Source organism: Giraffa tippelskirchi, chromosome 4 (assembly GCF_054371585.1).
Source record: "Giraffa tippelskirchi isolate mGirTip1 chromosome 4, T2T-mGirTip1v1.2.pri, whole genome shotgun sequence".
NCBI lineage: Eukaryota > Metazoa > Chordata > Mammalia > Artiodactyla > Giraffidae > Giraffa > Giraffa tippelskirchi.
The window spans coordinates 134,314,077-134,335,084 of record NC_137278.1 but is presented as its reverse complement, the minus strand read 5'-3'; the positions used below and the strand labels follow the sequence as shown (position 1 = coordinate 134,335,084).

Sequence of the window (21,008 nt, the reverse complement as noted above, 5' to 3'; positions counted from 1 at the left end):
GATGGTATAAGGTGGGACCTTACTTTGTGGGGGGTAACGTTTTATCTTTCTTGAATCCTTTCTTCTTCTACCAGATCCACCCTTTCCACTAGAAGGTATATTCCACAAGGGTGAAATGTTTTATCTTTAACACTGCTCTGTTCTTAGCTTCTAGAACCGTGCTTGCCACTTAGGTTGTCTTTGAAGGAATTTTTGATGAATCGACTGGTGAATGAGGAACCTATCCTAGGCAGCATGAATCTGTTCATTGCCCTCCTGCTCTCTATACTTCAAACGCTTGTAAAGAGAGGGAAAGAGGAGCCCTGTGAACATTATTTGAGTCCTGGATCCAGTAGTGCCTGAAGGCCACTGCACAATTTTATTTCCCTTCTAATTAATTCTCTACCCACATCCCTTTTTCTTTTTCCTTTTTTATTCTTCCTCTTCTTCTTCCTCAATTATTTTGAGTTGCATTTCATGTCACTTGAAACAAGAACTCTAGTATGTATGATGGTAATAATAAATATGTACTTAGCTATTACTATGTGTCAGGTATGAGCTCTGTGTTTTACATGCATTATTTCATTTACTGCTCACCAAAACCCTGTGATATTGTATAATCGTATAACCCAGATGGTAAACAACTGTGTTCCAAATTATTTGAAAATGGAATGGGACAAAATTAGCTTGAGGTTCCATTTGAAGGATTTAGATTAAAGCAAAAGAGATGTTTTTGACAGGGTGGTTCCAGCTTAGAATGGGTTGCCAAGACAGATGGTTGAGTTGCCTTCTCAGGAGTTTAAAATAGGACGGATAGATATTTCTCTGGTCTTTTCTACACGGCACAATCAGTTTTGTTGTTGTTGCTGTGGTTCTTTTTTTTTTTTTTGACCAGTAATAACTCTGATAGGAGAAAGTGGGTTGACATTTGATGGGATTCAGAATCTAGCCTGTGTGATCCTTTGGTTGGTTGGAAGTAACTCCTGCCTGGGGGCAGGGATTTGAGTAAATGAAATCTCAGGGGTCTCCTAGCCCTGTGATTTCTAGAATTTCTCAGGTTGTAATCAAAGACTTATGGAATTAGACCTAGGACACAAAAAATTGTTATAGGGCTAATTTGATAATTTGGAGTCATTTTTACTAATCATGAACACTTTAATAGAACTTTATATGCCATGAGGGGCTTTCACATTCTGTATCTCATTTAATTCCAATACACATCCTGTGATCAGGTGTAGTTGGGACACTAATCTAAAGTTGCCTCTTTTTTGATTTCCCTGGTGATAACGTGGCTAAGACTCTGTCTTTCAGTGCAGAGGGTGTGGGTTTGATCGCTGGTCAGGGAACTAAGGTCCCATATGCTGCCTGGTGTGGCCTAAAAATTAAAATAATAAAGTTACCTCTTTTTCTTTTTAACCTGAGAGGACTTGAGTGATTTTCAGAGACAGCTCACAAGAGTATCTAGCTCTGCAGGGCCTGATTGTTGCAGGTGGAAGCTTTCTGTTGAAAGCACACTCTAGGGACAGCCCTCTTGGTAGGGATTTTGCAATGTGACTGCAGCTTAGGTCACAGAAAACACATAATGTTGCCCACCAGCTCTGCAAGCGCATTCCGCTCCACAACCTTTTGGCCTGCTCCAGTTGGTTTTTGTCAGTTCTCCAAGACTTGTGATAGAACCAGATCTTGATCCCAATACTGTGCTTCTGGCTGTATGCAGATTCAAGCTCCAGCCCCTGTGCTCTGAACTCCAGGTGGCATGGGTCACCTTGTGGCTGGGTTCTCTGGAATCTCCATAAGCTAGGAATGGGGCAGGGAGTGGGGATGGAACAGGCAGCAAGTACCCACATGCCCTCCCCAGGGAGAGCCCACAGTGGGGCAACTATTTAAGCAATCACCACTCCTCCCTTTATTTGAGGGGGTGGGGACTGAGGTGGGGACAGGTTGCAAAGCATGCAGGATCTTATTTCCCCAACCAGGGATCAAACCCATGCCCTTTGCAGTGAAAGCACAGAGTCCCAACCACTGAACCACCAGTCCCCCCCATCCCCATCTGTTCTTTCTATCGCCTGTCTTCACTGACATGGACTGGATAGAATTTTTGTTGTTGTTGATGTTTTTAATTTAGTTTAAATAAAATTTGCATAATCAAAATTCATCATTTTGACCATTCAAAAATATACTGTTATGTGTTTAACACTGTCTAATTCTAGAATAATTCCATTAGTCCCAAAAGGAAGCCCTGGACCCAGTAAGCAGTCACTCCCATTTCCCTCCTCCCAGCCCCTGGCAGCCACTAATTTACTTTCTGTCACCGTGGATTTGCCTATTCTAAACATTTCGCATAAATGGAATCATACAAGATGTGGCCTTTGTGTCTAGCTTCTTTCACTTAGCATACTGTTTTCAAGTTTGGATGGGGTATTCTAGCTAAAGGTTGTAGAACCAGTTGGGATCATCCCTTTGAAAGTCATACATAGTTGGTTTTCTTGCACTTGAGTTTAACATGGGCCATCTGTTCCTGTTATTGTCAACCTTGAGACCCGAAGTTCTACTTATTCAGAGTCTTCAATTATAAAAGTGTCAAGCTCCTGTGTGATTACAGAAAACTAGCAGCTTTCTGAGTTGAGAAGATCTAAGTTCTAGTCCTAGGCAAAAATGCTTTCATCTCTCCATAAAACCTAAGAATCAATTAAGGATATGACAGTTAATGATTTAAGTTCCTTTTAACATCAAAACATGAATCTGATTTTCTGATCTGCTGTTGCTCAGGACCCAAGAAGACAGATGATTAGAACAGAGGTACTAACCAGTTAGAGCCCATCTGGGTTTAGTTCCTTCCTCTGGGTCAGTTATTAGCACTGGGTAGACACAAATTCTTCTTTTTCCCCAGTGATGTCAGTCTTATTGCTGTTTCAGGAAAAGTAACTAAGAGCAAGTTGCCTATAGTCAAGATATCACTTTAATTTATTAAGTATTCTATCACAAAGGGACAGCATCATTTCTCAAAGGAAAAAAAAACAAAGATGCATCCTTAATGTCCAACAGGGATGTGGGTGAATAAATGATTGTGCATCCATCCGGCTTTGTGCTGTATTGTCATTGAAAATAACATAACAGGGAAATATCTCTTGTGACATAACAAAAAAATTACCAAAAAGTGTTCTTCCAATTTTTACAAAAGAAAGTACACATGTATATGAATTATCTGTATGTATAGAAGATCGTCTGAAAGAATATATACTTACAGCAGTGGTTTTAAATTTTTTCTTCTCTTATCTGCATTTTCTATTTGTGTGCAATGCTTTTGTGATAAGAAAAATTACAGTGAGAACTTATCATTGTTTCAAGTTATTGACTATTAAGTCACGTGCATCAGTATTTCTTCTTTGTGACTCCGACTTCATATTTTGCAACTCTAGTTTCTCTGGTGGCTCAGACAGTAAAGAATGTGCCTGTAATGCAGGACACCTAGGTTCAATCCTTGGGTTGGGACAATCCACTGGAGGAAGAAATAGCAACCCACTCCAATATTCTTGCCTGGAGAATCCTGTAACAGAGGAGCCTGGCGGGCTGCAGTCTAAGGGATTGCAAAGAGTTGGACACGACTGAGTGACTAACAGTTCAGTTTCAGAGAGCAAACATTCTTCTGACTTCTCAGGCAGGAAGTGACTCTGATTTCCTCTGATTTGAGGTACTATAATTGCTGTCCCCTCTTAGCACAGCTGTCATTTATCTGGAAAATATTTCCTGAGCATCTGCTAAGTGCTGGGTGCTGTCTGTTAATCTGAGAATTTTAGCAATACATAAGAGTTGCTGTAGCTCACAAGTCACGTTAGGATTAGGCACATGTAGTCACTAACACATTTCTTATTGGCCAGTCATCCCCATTCCCAGGTTTGCAATTCAGCATTCTTGGTTGTATCAACTCCCAGCATCTGGCAATCGTTTCCTCTCACAACAATATTCGTAGACCAGCCTTTGTAAGGGAGCCTGGTCCCCTGCCCCAGAAACACACCACTGGTTTTTCATTGAGAAACAAAAATAAAAGTAGCAACTAAAAACCTTTCTTCCTTATCCTAAAAGTACTATGTACTCCCTGTAGAAAAAGTGGAATATACAGAAAAACTAAAGAATCAAGAGAATGTCATTTATAATCTTCTGTGTTCAGTCACTCAACCATGTCCAATTCTTTGTGGCCCATGAACTGTAGCCCACCAGGCTCCTCTGTCCATGGAATTCTCCAGGCAGGAATACTGGAACAGATTGTCATTTCCTATTCCAGGGGTTCTTCCCGACCCAGATATCGAACCTGTGTTTCTTGCGTCTTTTGCATTGGCAGGTGGGTTTTTTACCACTAGTGCCACCTGGGAAGCCCATTTATAATCTTACTGGTAACTTTATTTCTGCTGAAAGAATAAATTCATTGTTGTGGGGAACCTAAGAAGGTTGCAAAAGGATGATTTTCTCTTTGTCATAATTATGTAACAAGAGAAATAAACAGACCTTTTTTTCTTTTTTTAATAGTCTGAATTCTCAGCCTTAGGAATGAAATAAACAGATGAAAATTTGCTTTATAAAATTCAGTCTTAAAGCCATGCATCTAGTATTATGGTTCATTTTATGATTTTGGTCATAAATGGTAGGTGCTCTAGTTTTCATTTGCTTATTATTAACCTGAAGGGATCATCTAATTGAATTCTTAAATGCTATTATATTTCTCAAAACTGAGGCTAATTTTATCTCTCTGAAAAATATGGATAATTTTTAACCAACTCAGTTTAGAGAACTACATGAAGCATTCAGAATCCAATTTTATATCTTTTAAAAAACATGATTTCCTGTAGCAGTAATTAATTTATCATACCTTTGTAAAGGTGATATATGATTATTCAAGGAACTATCTGATTGGAAGCAATCATTATTTGCTAGTCAACATTTACACAAAATAGAGTAAAATAAAATTGAGAGACTATAATAAACACTATTATATAACCAGCAAATACTTACTCAATTATTTTTAGCAAATACAAGGCCCTCTGTGGTGGACGCTCCATGAGTAATAATTGGCTCTGGAACTCTGACCTTTCAGTCTGTGCTAGTGAAAAAAAAAATCACATTTAAATGGAGAAAGACAGAAGGACCTCTGGAAAGATCCAAGGAAGTGGGCTTGATAATAAGACCAAACATTCATTCTCAGTATCTACCAGGCTTCTCATTTAATTCCTGCAGAGATCCTACAAGATGACCGTTAACATCCCCATCTTCTAAGGAGGGCAGTAGAGCTTAGCTGGTGTATATAACTTGCCCAAGATTACTGGTCAAACCAGATCTCTCACCCAAGTCTGTCCCACTCTGATTTCATGCTCAACCATTAGCTCTGATACTTCCTGTTAGGGAGTAGAAGGGTCAGCCATAATTTAAATTCCATTCAGCAAATACTGTTAGTTCTGGCCACATTCCCAGACCCAAGATATGGTTGCTCTCCTCTAGGAATTTGTAGTGTTATTAGAATAATTATAGGATATAAGACAGTATATAATTCAATTTCAAATTGGATATAACCAAGAGCTAAAATACTTGCAACAGAAAATATGTACTTTGGGCATTGAAAATTCCAGTACAAGCAGAATTTTAGGTCTTACTCATTTCTTCTAATTTTAAGTCAGTCAGTTCTTGGTTGACTAAGTAGCTGATTCAACAAACTGAATTGGATGCACCACAGAAACATAATTTACAAGAAACTATTTGAGTGGTCAGGGGTGAAAATGATCTCTCAGAATTAAGCAATGGTAGTATGAATCCTTGGAGAAGGAAATGGCAATCCACTCCAGTATTCTTGCATGGGAAATCCCATGGACAGAAGAGCCAGGTGGGCTACATACAGTCCATGGGGTCACAAGAGTCAAACTTAGTGACTAAACAACAACAATATGAATCCTTCTGGCTCATTTTATCCACGGCATTCCCAATGGAAAATTATAAGGCAGAAAAGTAGTCTCTCTTTCCTGGCACATGCAAACAGTCTGAAACATCCTCTAACTGTATGCTAAATGACCATGTGTAAAAAAGGGCGGGGCAGGGGGTGGCAATATGGTGAAATTGAGCATTGAGTAAAGACTCAAATCCCTGGGTTCTGGTGCCAGAACTTAACATTTATTAACTGTGTGATCTTATGGAACTGACCCAGTCTTTCAGATTCTCAGCCCTCCCAGTTGTGAAATGGAAATGCAGTACCCATGTATACTCTGTTTGATTTCACAAGGTTGATGGAGATGAGACATGTGAAAAGTGCTTTGGGAGCTCTAAAGCTGTAAAAGGGTATTAGAGTGAGTCCTATTCGTGTATTCTTCATCCTTATTGCCCTTGTGCTTTGGATGTGATCTGACACAGCACGGATGTTTAACAAATGTTTGTTGAACCTAGTTGGAACCGAAGCTAGGCTTATGTATAAAATAAACAGAGCTGGAGAGGTATTGCACCACAGTGATGTTTGTACTAATTATGTGGCTCCCCTGAGCCAGGCTGCATCAGAGCACAGCAGGTCCTCATTTGGCCCTTGTTTGGAGAACCTGCTGTTGGCTCAGCCCTGCCTTACTCTCCATGGAACTCTCAGCTGCTGCAGATGGGAATGAGCCACCAGTCTGCATGCCTGGGCTGCCCAAAGCCCCGGGGGACTTGAAGCTGGCAGGTTACAGAGAGCATCCTGGGTGAAGACCTTTAGTTAGGAGAGATGACTGGCAATGTCAGTGACACACTGGAGAGTCCCCAGAGGGCTTCTGAACTATAGGGAAAAACAAAATTAAAAAAACAATAATCATCACTCTCTCCAGAGAGCAGTTTTGATGTGCTGCTGCTTGCCTCCTGCATTGTGATAGAAATGCACGGTAGGAGACCAAGGAAGTTTTGTGTAGGAGAGGTGATGTGCAAATCTGAACAAGTTGCTGGAGGATGAGTCTGCTCACTGACATTTCCTCCTTTGGAGAAACAGCTAGATGATGGAAAAACAAGCTAGTGTGGCAGCTGTCCACATTTATCTGAAAGTGGAATTTTTCACTTATTCAATGATATTTATTAGAATTTATGAACATCTGAATTCCTCTTTCGTAAATCCCCTTTTCTGGGAAGGCACTGAGAACCTTAATTCTGTTTTCACAAGCAGAATAACACTGACCTGATGAATATCATATGTGTTTGTTTGCTTGTCAGAGGATGAAATAGTTTGAATGGCATCTGACTCAATATACATGGGTTTGAGGAAACTCAGGGAGATAGTAAAGCACAGGGAAGCCTGGTGTGCTGGAGTTCATGGGGTTGCAAAGAGTTGGAAACAACCTACCAACTGAACAACAGGGTGTGTCTAGGAGGAAAGCTGAATAGTGGCTTCTCCAGATAGACTACCTTGATAATATCAACATACCCCAAGATGTTAGATTCAAACTTGATATTTTTAATGCCCCAGAATTAATTTGATGGGTGGTGAATGACACATCAAGTGGATTAGAACTCTGCCTGTTAGAAAGCTTTGGGAAGCCAAGTTTAAAATCACAAACAAACTTGCTGAGTGTGAAATAATAGAGAAGAGTAGTTAGTTTGATGAGTTTAATGTTTAGTGGTACCAAATGATTATAGCATGACAAACCTCTTGCCATAAGAGAGGTATGTCTGTCAACAAGACCACATATTCAGTTTGGCTGAACACAACACTGTCATCCCTGGGCAGGCTATTGAAGCCATTAATCAGTGAAATCTTCAATTATACAAGAAATACAGCGGCATCATGATGCTGCCCCAATCAGAAAATTACTCTTTCTATTAAATATTGAATATTAAATATTGCTATGGTCTGAATATCTGTATTCTGCCCTGACCTCATATGTTGAAATCTTAATCCCCAAGGTAGTGGTATTAGAGGTGGGGCATTGCAGAGATGATTAGTTCATAAGGGCAGGACCCTTCTGAATGAGATTAAAGTCAGGAGAGACCCTCTTCTGCTAGGTGGGGTCATAGCAACAAAACATCATCCATGAATGAGGAAGCAGACCCTCACCAGATGCCAAAATTTATGGTATTTTTGTTATAGCAACCCAAAAGGACTAAGACACACCTGGAATTGATTCTTGTGTGTAATGTGAAGTAGAGGTCAATAAACATTTTTTTCCATATGGATATCCTACTCACCCAGCATGATTTATTGAAACGACCCTTTTCTCTACTGAATTTCATGGTCATTTTGTCATAAATCATGTGATCATATATGTGTGGATCTGTTCTATTGGACAGTTATCTGTTCTTGTACTAGTATCACACAGTTTTGATTATCCATAGCTTTATAATAATAGTTCCTGCTGTAGTGTGAGTCCTTCGTATTTGTTCTTCTTCAAGAAAAACTTGGCTTTTCTTGGCCTTTGCATTTCCATATGAATTTTAGAATTGATTTGTATTGATTTGTACATTGCTGGGAAAAAAATAATCTCACATCTTGGATTTTGGTTGAGATTGCATGGAAGTATGTAATAATCTGAAGAAAACTTATATCTTTGTAATACTGAGTCATCCAATCCATAACAAGTCCACTTGTTTAGCTTTCCTTTATTTTTTCTCAATAAAATTTTGTAATTGTTAGTCCTGTACATCTTCAATTAGATTTAAGTGTTTGGGTTTTGGGATACTATTATAAATGTTTTATTTTCTATTTGTTTATTGCCAGCATAGACAAATAAATATGACTTATGTCATAGCTCAGATTGCTAAATAAAATACCATAAACTGGGTGGCTTATGAAAGTGAAAGTCACCCAGTTGTGTCCGATTCTTTGTGACCTCATGGACTATACAGTCCATGGAATTCTCCAGGCCAGAATACTCGAGTGGGTAGCCATTCCCTTCTCCAGGGGATCTTCCCAACCCAAGGATCTAACCTAGGTCTCCCGCATTGCAGGTGGATTCTTTACCAGATGAGCCACCAGGGAAGCCCAAGAACACTGTCGTGAGTAGTCTATCCCTTCTCCAGCGGATCTTCCCGACCCAGGAACTGAACCAGGGTCTCCTGCATTGCAGGTGGATTCTTTACCCACTGAGCTATAAATTTATAACATAAATTTATATCTCACAGTTCTAGAAGCTGAAAAGTGCAAGATCAAGGTACTGGCAGATTTGGTGTCTGGTGAGGGCTATCTTCGTCATACATACACAGTGGGTTTTTTCTGTGTTCTCACATGGTAGAAGGGGTCAGGGATTCCTCTGGACACTTTTGTAAAAGCACTAATCCCATTCATGAGGTCAGAGCCCAAAGACCCCATCTCCGAATACCTTCATCGTTGAAGTTAGGATTTCAAAATACGAATTTTGGAGGGAACACAAACATTCATTCTACAGCAACTAACTTTTATATGCTGATTTTATATCCAGTGTTCTTATATTCTCTTATTAATTCTAAAAATGTATCTGTAAATTCTTTAGAAATTTTCCATGTACATGATCTTATTGTCTAGAAATGACAGTTTCCTTTCTCCCTTTTTAATCTCCATGACTTTTATTTCTTCCCCTTCCCTTTTGCGGGCTTCCCTTGTGGCTCAGCTGGTAAAGAATCTGCCTGCAATGTGGGAGACCGGGTTTCAATCCCTGGGTTGGGAAGATCCCCTGGAGAAGGGAAAGGCTGCTCGAGAATTCTATGGACTGTATAGTCCAAGGGTTCGCAGAGTCAGACATGACTGAGCGACTTTCAATTTCACTTGCCTTTTGCTCTGGCTAGACCTCTAGTTATAACGTTATTTGTTGTTTTGTTTTGTTGAGTTGCTTAATTGTGTCTGACTCTTTGTGACCCCATGGATTGTAGCCCGCCAGGCTCCTCCATCCATGGGATTCTCCAGGCAAGAGTACTGGTGTGGGTTGTCGTTTCCTTCTCCAGGGGATCTTCCTGACCCAGGGACTGAATTCTCATCTCCTGCAATGGCAGGCTGACTCTTTACCACTGAACCACCGGGGAAGCCCAGTTGCAATGTGGGCATGCTTAACCCAGTCCCAGTATTAAGGAGAAGATTTCAGTATTCTACCGGTGAGAATGATGTTTTCTGTGGGTAATTTGTAGATATTCTTTATCACATTAAGGAAGTTCTATTCTTGGTTGGCTAAAAATTTTCATCACAAGTGAATGTTGAATTAATTTATCAAAAACTTTCAAGATGATCATGTGATTTTACTCTTTTTGTGAATGTGGTTAACTAAGTTTATGATTTTTAAATGTCAAACCTACTTGCAAACCTAGACTGAACAGCGCTCAGCTTACTATATCACTGGATTTGATTTCCTAATATTTTGTTAAGAATTTTTCAACAATGTTTATGAGAAAGGTGGGTTTGCAGTTTTCTCAGAATGCTTATCAGAGTTTTAAAATCAAGTTTATGCTGTTGTTGTTTTTTTAAGTCTGAGAAGTTCTACTTCTGTTTAAATTATGTAAGGGTTATTTTTCCTTAAATTTTTGGAAAATTCATTGATAAGCTCTCTGGGCCTAGATTTTTTTTGGGGAAAGGCTTTTAAATAATGGGTTCAAATTTTTAAAACATACACAGAACTAGTCATATATTCTTTCTTTTTCTCTCAGCTTTGGTAAGTTGTGTTTTTTTTTTTAACAAATTTGTCTGTATCACCCAAATTGTCAAGTTTTTCTGAATAAAGTTATTTTCAGCATGCTTTTATTGTGCCATCTATAGTGATAGCTCCCTTTCATTGCGGTTGTTGCTAATTTTTGTTTTTGTTTTTTTACTTTTCTTGAACAGTCTTGGTTGTATTAAGTTGCTGATCTTTTCAAAACCAATTTTTGAGTTTGTTGATTTTCTGTATTATATATGTTGGATTATTATTTCCTTGATTTGGTTTTTATCTCTATCATTTATTTCCTTAGGTTTGACTGCTGCTCTTTTTCTAGTTTCTTGAGATTAATACGTAAATCGTTGATTTTTAGACTTTTTCTACCATATTCTTTGAAAGTTATATATTTCCTTCAAATATCATTTTAGTTTTTTTCCCATAAGCTTTAAAATGATTATTAATTGTTCAGTTTAAAATATTTTCTATTCTCTGTTTTTTTCTTTATCCTGTGGATTATTTATAGTGTATTATTTAGGAAGTTGGGTTTTTTTCTGTTTCCATTATTAATCTCTAGTTCAATTCAAGGGGGTCAGAGAAGATATTCTTAAATATTTCAACATTTTGAGATTGCTGAGACTATATTACAATACATGGGTTTTAATAAATGTTCCGTGTACACTTGAAATGAATATGAAACGGTCATTAGTAAGTGTAATTTTATGTGCAAAGCAATTAAATCAGGTTTGCTAATTGTACTGTTATTATCTTCTATATCCTTACTGGTTTTTTATTTTTAGCTTATTCTACCAGCTGTTGAGAATGTTATGCTAATGCTGCCTATTGTGATTGTTGATTTGAACATTTTTCCTTTTCATTCTGTCCATTTTGGTTTGATTTATTTTGAAACAATGCTATTGGGTGTATAGAAACTTAGGACTGTAATATCTTCCTATTGGACTGACCTCTCTTTATCTCTGATAATATTTCTTGCTTTAAAGTTCACATTGCCTGATACTGGTAAATTTATATAATGATTTTCGGTGTTGTTAGTGTTGCATGATATATTTATCTTTCCTTTTACATTAAACATTTCTTTGTTAATATATTTAAAGCATACAGTTGGGTTTTTTAAACCTAGTCTGAAAATCATAGTCTTTTACTTCAAGTTTAGTTCAGTTACATTCAGTGTAGTTGCTGGCATAATTAGGTTTCTTGATATTATCTCATTTTTCATTTTCTATTAGGCTCGTCTCTTTCATATTCCTTTTTTCCTTGTTTTATGCTTTTTTCCCTCTTTTTTGCCTTTTTTAGATTATTCAAAAATTTTAAATTATTGAATGTTTTTATTCTAATAACTTACAAATAATACATTAGTTTCTTATGCTGATAATAGTTATCCTAGAGATTACAACATATAGGTTTATTACAGACTTATAAAAATTATTATTTTTACCACTTCTCTGATATTTTTATATCCTTAAACCTTTCAAGCTGTTTAACCTTCCTGCCTTTTCTGTTCTTGTTTTGCGTTTTACTTGTACATAGATTTTACTCTCCAAAAAAATTAAAATTACTGTTTTGCACAGTTAATAGCAATTTATAAATATCCATGTACTTACCCTTTTCAATGTTTTTTATTCCTTCCAGCATTTTTTTTTTCTGAAAATAGACTTGCCATGCAGCCACTATGTGAGTTAAGTATGTTAGTTTAAATATATTTGAGATGGAATTTTGATTACATAATCACCAAAAATAGATTGTAAATTTGGGTAAGACAACTTTAGTATCAAGGTCAGGCAATAATACTGATTTTTCAGTAAAGTTCTGAATTTACTCAGTCAAATTCAAATACTTACTGAATGTTGTTCTCCAGTTTTCAAAGAGTGTTAGCATTTACCTCGCAGTTGATACTGTTAATAACTTGATTGTGTTGTTGGGTTGGGAAGATCCCCTGGAGAAGGGAAAGGCTACCCACTCCAGTATTCTGGCCTGGAGAATTCCATGGACTGTACAGTTCCATAGGGTCGCAAAAAGCAGGACACCGCTGAGCAACTTTCACTTTCACTTTTCAGTCACTAAGTTGTGTCAGACTCTTCGCAACATTATAGACTGAAGCCTGTCAGGCTCCTCTGTCCTCCACCATCTTTCAGAGTTTGCTCAAATTCTTGTCTATTGAGTCAGTGATACTATCTAACCATCTCATCCTCTGCCACCCCTTCTTCTTTTGCCTTCTGCTTTTGTAACCCGCCAGGCTCCTCTGTCCACAGGATTTTTGAGGCACAAATATTGGAGTGGATTGCCATGTCCTCCTCCAGGGGATTTTCCTGACCCAAGGATTGAACCCAAGTCTCCTGCATCTCCTACATTGCAGGCAGATTCTTTCCCACTAAGCCATTGGGGAAGCCCCCAGTAACTTGATAGATAAGCCAAAAAGACAAAAAAGTGGGGATCATGGGAGGAAAGAAACTCATTTAGATTTACACACCGTACACTGAACCCAAGTCCCCTGATGCCTGGTTCAGGTTTCTGATTATTGTATCAACTAGGAATTCCTAAAATAACTTATATGTCTATAAAGAAAAGTATGGCTATGGAAGATACACCCCTCAAAATATACAATTTAATGAAAACTTCTTAAATGAACACCCTCTTCCTTCTTTTTATAGCTCCTTATCTAGATTTTTAAAACTCAAAACACACATAAACATCTGCCTGTAGCAAACACAGTAAGTTTCCTCCCAGTTAGAAGCTCACATTAAAGCCACACAGAAGCGAGAAAGAGAAAGTGAGTTGCATTATATTATGTTTATTTTAGTCTTTCTGCTTAGTTTTTCTTTCCAGGCACTGGACTGAACTTAGTTTTAAGAACCAGTAATGAGCATTGATTATATATCAATACTATTTATTAATATTTTGCTTTTAGAAATTTTTAGATACAGTAGATCCCAAGAGTATTTTGGGAACTTCTCACTGGTGATATCTAGATTGTATTCAATGGAAAGTCAACAAACACATACCCCAAAGAACCATTAATAAAATAAACTTCTGGAGTATATAGGGCTCTCCTGCACTTCTAGCAGGAAATGGCACCCCACTCCAGTACTCTTGCCTGGAAACTCCCATGGATGGAGGAGCCTGGTAGGCTGCAGTCCATGGGTTCGCTAAGGGTCAGACATAACTGAGCGACTTCACTTTCACTTTTCCCTTTCATGCATTGGAGAAGGAAATGGCAACCCACTCCAGTGTTCTTGCCTGGAGAATCCCAGGGACGGGGGAGCCTGGTGTGCTACCGTCTATGGGGTTGCACAGAGTTGGACACGACTGAAGCGACTTAGCAGCAGCAGCAGCAGCTCTTCTAGCACAAGACAGAACAGGTACTTTCTAACATTAACTAACTGAATGAATTAATGAAAAGTACCTCAGTATATGGCTGCATGGGGGCTTCCTTGATGGCTCAGACAGTGAAGAATCTGCCTGCAATGCAGGAGACCTGGGTTCGATCCCTAAGTAGAGAAGATCCCCTGGAGGAGGGCATGGCAACCCACTCCAGTATTCTTGCCTGGAGAATTCTAGGGACAGAGGAGCCTGGTGGGCTACAGCCCATGGGATCACAACGAGTCAGACAAGACTGAGCAACTAACACCTACTTGCTTAACTTACCTAGTAGTGTCTCATCAATTTACCCAAAGATTCTCTTGGCCCCATTCACAGGGGTGGCAGCGCCACCACTGAAACAGCAATTATTTTCTGTTAAATTTGTAGTAGAGGGAGAAAAGGATGCAGACTCAGAAACCACGTTATTATCCATGCTCCAAATGCTGTCCTACTCAGTGTGTCCTGCTTTGTGTCATAGCAGACAGGGTTCCTCTCCTCTTCACGTGAGGCTTGCCCCCTGCCACACTGTGAGAAGGAAACATTTGATTTGGAGTAGTGGTTGACATTCTGCCAGACATTTGTTCCTTCTCCCCAGTTCCTACCTCTGAGAATTCCTGCTGTTCACAGTCTCTGCTATAAAGGATAGGCCTAAGTGGCCCTGACCCCACGCCATCTCTATCTCGCCCCAATCTGAATAGACCAGGAGCAGCCTCATGGACAGCCACTCTCTCAAAATCTGAACCGAATTACAGACCTGGGCATCAGTGGCTGTGGGCTCCTGCTCAGAGCTCACATCCAGTCTGGACTGAGGTTGGCACCAGTGAATGCCAAAGTCAAATACAACCAGAGTTACTTGAAAGCCAAATTATAAATAATCAGAGGAAGCCAACTCTTCAGAGGGAAGGCATTAGATATGCTAAAAAAACAGGGAGAAGAGTCAAAAAAGAAAGAGTGAAAAAAAGAGAGAGAGAATCAGAGACCCACTGAAATTCTAGTTCCCAGCTTAGGTTGCTATGACATCCACCTGGACTTTGCTTCCTGCCTCTGGATGTCCATAAGATTGCCAGTTTTATCTTTACAGGTAACTCCTCTTTTTAATTTGAGTTAATTCACATGAGATTAGATTCCTGGCAACCAACAGTCTCTTGACTGATGGGTTTCCCTTCCCGACCGGCACCCTGCTTTGGTGCAGTCCTTCTCTCTCCTGTGAGGAAAGAATGTGACCTGAAAAACTCTCCCATATCAAATTGTCTGACCTCTCCAGCAATATCTTTAAAAAGCGCTGCTGTGAGAGTGCAGCATTAGACACCAAGGAATAATAATTCCCAATACCATTTTGGGCATCAGTTAGAATATATTTTAGGAATCTTCCCAGAGCAAGTTCTTTTATCTCAGTAGCTGACCATGCTCTCTGCCTCAAAGGGCTGCTTATCACTATGCAGAAACATTTTTCCATTCCCCTATAACATACACACACACTCACACACATACAAAACTCTTCTATCAAATTATAAGTGCCTGAGAATAGGAAAGGATTATGTCTTCACTGTCTTTGCATACTTGGCACCTTAGTATATGAATGTACTATATGAAGGCTGACCCCTATAGCATTCACTTGGATGGATACTTGTCGTATACATAAATTGAACAAATACTCTTTCTCCACCTCTCTTAAATTTTAGAATGTCAGAACTTTCCCTTTTGCTCCTCTTTCTGGACTTCCATGTGAACTTTGCTAGAATAGTTTGAAGAGGATGAGAAAGACAGGAAAGCAGCGTTTACTTAGCCCAGGAAAAGAAGACATAGAGGTGGCCCAGTCATAGTCACAAGGTTATGGTTAACGAGGCCAATATAGGTATTTGAAGGGATTTTCTGAGCCAGCACAACCTCTTGTTCCATCCGTACACTCCCAACATTGGTCCATAAATCCACAAGGTCACGTCCATTACCTGCCAGTCATAAAGCTGAATTTCCAATGAGGACGCTCAGCACATGTTCATCAATGCAGGTGTCAGCACATAAACCCAGTGGCTCCGAAGGACGGGCTACAGTGCAATTTTCCACTCCTTCCTTGGAAAAGGGGCCATTCTCACAGACTTGACCTATGGCCAATGAAGGATTATTAATAGAAACTCTTGAATCCAGTGCTATTCATAAATACTGTTTAAGGCAAGTTATTTTCGTGCATAAAGAACTGTTTTTTCTAGCAATTGTTAACATTTTATTTCCCTTTTCCATGTCATTAAAGGCCAGAGTAATATTCAGAACACTCAAGAAAATCATATATGGAAATAAAAGAAAATTATTTTGTGAGCATGTTTGGCTCACTTGCATATTATGTGCCTGTCTTTTCTGGTCCAGTAGTATGATTTATTTTGTAAACTTGCCAGTTTTTACAGACTGAGTCATTGTTAATGTAGAAGCTGAATCATTCATCCATCAGTTAATACACTTATTTTCCTTTTCTTTCTCTATATGTTTATCACTATATTAGAAAAATATTAGAAATTCTTTCATTGTGGGTACTTCTCCCCTTTGGTTGTGTCATTTGGTTCGCAAGTAATATGGTAAAGCTATTATAAACTTTGTGATGTTTCAGATTTCTATTCATAATATTGAGTTAAAACCTTGAGTCTTGTTAAATCCTCCAGTATGTGAAATCAGATGCCTCCCATATGAGAGGTAAACAGAGAGTCTGGAAAGGGTCAGATAGAAAGGAAACTTTTTCTGACCATGAGAAAGGCCAATCAGACTTTGAAGTCTAGTAGTAGATCTACAGAAATTTACTTTTAAAGTTATTTGATCATCTTGTTTCAATAAGAATCTAGTTTATCCCATCTTAGAATATAATCATCCAGGATATTGAGTTCATTTTAATGTATTAACTTGTTAGGCACATCTCATTATTTGTCCCAGATATCTTCAAGGAAAAGAAATGTAGAGTACAATAAACAATATTACATAGAGCTAGACTGTGATTTTCGGAGAAGGCAAGGGCACCCCACTTCAGTACTCCTGCCTGGAAAATCCCATGGACGGAGGAGCCTGGTGGGCTGCAGTCCATGGGGTCTCGAAGAGTCGGACACGACTGAGCGACTTCACTTTCACTTTTCCCTTTCATGCACTGGAGAAGGCAATGGCACCCCACTCCAGTACTCTTGCCTGGAAAGTCCCATGGACGGAGGAGCCCAGTAGGCTGCAGTCCATGGGGTCACGAAGAGTCGGACATGACTGAAGCAACTTAGCAACAGCAGCAGCAGACTGTGATTTTAGGGAGGGAAAGCATTAACTGAGAAGAGAACTGAATGCTAGTCACTGAGGTATTGCCAGTGAGTTGAATGGTTCTGCTATTTAATTTAGTTTTCTTCTGCCTCAGTTTCCCCTTCAGTAAAATGAGATTCTTCTTCTGACTGAAATCTCACTCTAAGTCTCATTAACCTTTTTTTTATTATTTATCTTTTGACCCAAACATGTGACACTAAACATCCCAATTATGATGCATTTAACAATTTACCATTCAGTGGCTATCTTGAATTAAATACAATAATTATTATTGGTTGCCATAATATTTCCTTTTCTTACTTTATCATTGGATAAAACTGAATTAAAAAGTTTCTTATTAATTATTTCTAAAAAAAAATCTCAGAGAAATAATTTGTTATAGACAATAGTTCCTATCTAAGCCACTATGTTATTGACGTTCTGGTAATTCACAAGAAATTTTAATTGCTCTTGCCAAATTATCTTTTTAATATATAGGTATTATAGACTCATAGCCTACCTGCTTACTAAAACACATGATCTATCAAAATTGTATCTTAACATCATTAGCTTTTAAATGCTAGGAATCATTTCAGTGCTTGGAAAAGTTTGATGAGCATATTTCCATGTGGAGATTTTCACATAGAATGTGTCAGAGAATGTGAGTAGAACAGAGAGTTTTTGACATGTTTTGCCTTTTTTTTTTTGGTACAGTTTCACATCATGTCTTTACTTGTCATAATAATAATCATCAGTGGAAGGAAAAGAGATCATTTGACCACTTCCCCTCCCTCTCCTCCCAGTTCTGCATTGAAAAAATTCCAATCAAATGAGCAGTGATGTCAGAAGGAGATTCTAGATTTCCTTTCAGAACCAACACATTGTAGTAATGGGCTAAACCATAAAATCGCCACTGATGGTCAGAAATGATTGACCACTAGCAGTTTCATATGGCTCAAGTCAAGGGGCTTTGAGTGTGCATTCCAGCCCTGAGAGTCACTTGCATATCAGCTCAGGGCAGTTACTTAATGTCTGAGTCTTGGTTTGTGAAGTAGGAATAACACTCACTTTGGAAGGTTGATGCAAAGCTTAGGAATGTATAGAAACACTGTCTGGTGAGAATAAATGTTCAAGAAATAGTTAATGGTACAATATTATAATCAATATAAGTAACTTAGGGAGTTTCTTCCCTGGCCCTTTAGCAATTTCTGCATATATGGCAAAGGTGATAGTCGCTATGGTAGAGAGAAATGGAAAATGTTTACTAGACACGATTTTGAAAGCCCCAATAGCTTTAAAAGGCCTTCTATTCCCGTCCTGTATGCGTTGGTATGTCCTAGTAAGGTCACAGATAAAGTCTGACATATACTTAGTGGAGTAGCTAAATAGGAAATGTACTAAAGCAAATCAAGAACAGAGTTTAAAAAAAAAAAAATCAAAACACCGAGCAAACATTCTTAACTTTTGGCAGAGAAACTGGACTGCCCAAATCCCCATGACTCTTAGGGTTATTAATAGCAACTCTTTTTGCCATATTTGGGGCAGTTATATACTTATATATCATTCAGCATGTGTGAGGCTTTGAAGGCTTGATAGCCTTTTGAAAAATGTGTTACTCTGGAACAAGGAGGATGCCAGGTTGTCATCCATGTCACATCTACCAGGCTGCACTCGTTACAGGCTGTGGACCAGCCCGGCCCTGCAGCACTGCCTGGAACGCGGCTCCATCTGTTCGGCAAGAGCCATGATGAAGTCACCAGTTACGCAACAGTAGTAATTTGCAGCTATTTATGACCATTTTAATAGCTAAAGTCTAGATTAGAAGGCTGTGTTTACATGCCGTGCAGCAGAATGGTTCCATGAATCATTCCTGCAGTAACTTTTGGTCAAACCAATCAACCAAGCGATGAAAAACCAACCAGTTGATCCTGAGGCTGAGATGAACAGGTCTCCAAATTAGTCTCCACTTACTTGATGCTCCTCAAATCTGAGGCTAAACAGACTCTGAGAAATGTTCACATGTTGAGGTTTGGGGAAGTCGTTCTGGCTTACCCATGATTTAATTTAAACTTGAGGCTAACTAAAATAGCTTGTTTGTGGCCTATCAAATGTACACTGCACATGGACTTTAATTATTAAGGAAAAGGGCATATTGACCAAAGGTAAAGAATGTCCATGTTAAAAATTAAGGCCTAATGCCCTCCATCCTGGTATGCAATTCTGGTCTTCCTTCCATGATAAGACTGCCTTCCCAGGAGCCAAGGCCATACTGACTCATTGTGTACATGCTGGTCTGTTCTTTTTTTTTTTTTTTTTTTAAACCTTGAAAAAAATTTAACCCTGACTTGTTTAATGTTTTTGTTCTGACAAGATAAAAAACTGTGCTGGAAACCTTTTCTGGAGCAGTTTTTCCAGAGTAATCTGGGAAGCTGATTTCTGGGCTAGTTTGGTTCAAATAAAACTCTTTTCTGTTCTTATTATTGATTATTTTAGTTGACAACTTCCCCATCCCCGCCATACACACAGCCTCCCCTCTGTTGCCCTCCCAGCAAACTAGGGCCCTGCAAACCCTACCCTTTCAAAATATTCAAAACCCTAAGACATAAAGTGGGTCAGCAGAGTTTTGGAAACTCCTGAAGAGCATCTGTAAACAAACTGTACTTCAGAAAATGTCTATTTTGGGCATGTGTTTATTTTTTCATTGTCATTGCTCTATTATGTGACTTCAATTAGTGACCCTGACAGCTCATTTGCATCAAGATCAGTAAAACACTTTCATTTGTCTGTTTCCACTGACTAGAGGTTTTAGTTAATTATCACTTCCTGACAGCCAGAAGGTCAGACTATTTCCTTTTGTTTCACATGGCAGTTAATCCCCTCATTAAGGGTGATGGAAAATGAATAATTAAACTTTTGCCATTTTCTTATTTCAGGTAATGAGAGGCCCAGAGATCCCAGAGGTACCATTCGAGAAGCCTGGAATGTGTTGAAGACTGCTTCCTGCAAACACGTGAGTTTCTCTCCTCTGATTTTATGGTAAAGTAAGTTAAGCTAAGGTTCTTCCCCTAAATGAAAACAACTTTGCCACTCACTAGCTGTGTGACTTGGAGAAAGGCAGCTCACCTTTGGACATGAAAGTTTTTCTCATTGTAAAAGGCAGAGAATAATGTCCAACTTAGACAACTGTTGTGAGAATTACATGCATGAATGAAAGGTACAAACAAGAAGGCCTGCCACAGGATAAGAGTTCAATCAATGTGAATGAATTAGAGAACTTCCCTGGTGGTCCAGTGGTTAGGACTCCGTGCTTTCACCACCAAGGGCCTAGGTTCAATCCCTGGTCAGGGAACTAAGATCCTGCATGCTGTGGTATGGCAAAAAAAAAAAAAAAAAGATAACAGTGTGAATGAATTATGTTATCACTTTCATTATCACCCTGAGCAAATCACCTTCTGAATGTTGTGGTTATCAGTTCAGTTCAGTTCAGTTCAGTTCAGTCGCTCAGTCATGTCCAACTCTTTGCGACCCCATGAATCGCAGCACGCCAGGCCTCCCTGTCCATCACCAACTCTCGGAGTTTACCCAAACCCATGTCCATCGAGTTAGTGATGCCATCCAACCATCTCATCCTCTGTCGTCCCCTTCTCCTCCTGCCCCCTTCTCCTCCTGCCCCCAATCCTTCCCAGCATTAGGGTCTTTTCCAATGAGTCAACTCTTCGCATGAGGTGGCCAAAGTATTGGAGTTTCAGCTTCAACATGACTCTTTCCAATGAATATCCAGGACTGATCTCCTTTAGGATGGACTGG

The 21,008-nt window shown here is 39.0% G+C and overlaps 1 protein-coding gene and 1 non-coding gene across 2 annotated transcripts in view; both read left to right on the top strand.

Annotated features, from left to right (window-relative positions):
- The window catches only part of LOC145545664 (uncharacterized), a 32,678-nt gene that overhangs the window by 2,909 nt on the left and 8,761 nt on the right, over positions 1-21,008 (top strand). The window contains exon 4 of the mRNA XM_081590498.1: positions 20,135-20,211. Within this exon, the coding sequence (XP_081446624.1) occupies positions 20,135-20,211 (77 nt within the window). The remainder of the gene's footprint in view (positions 1-20,134; positions 20,212-21,008) is intronic.
- On the top strand, positions 20,478-20,550 carry TRNAE-UUC (transfer RNA glutamic acid (anticodon UUC)). Its single transcript has one exon. It is a non-coding gene; the product is annotated as a tRNA-Glu (tRNA).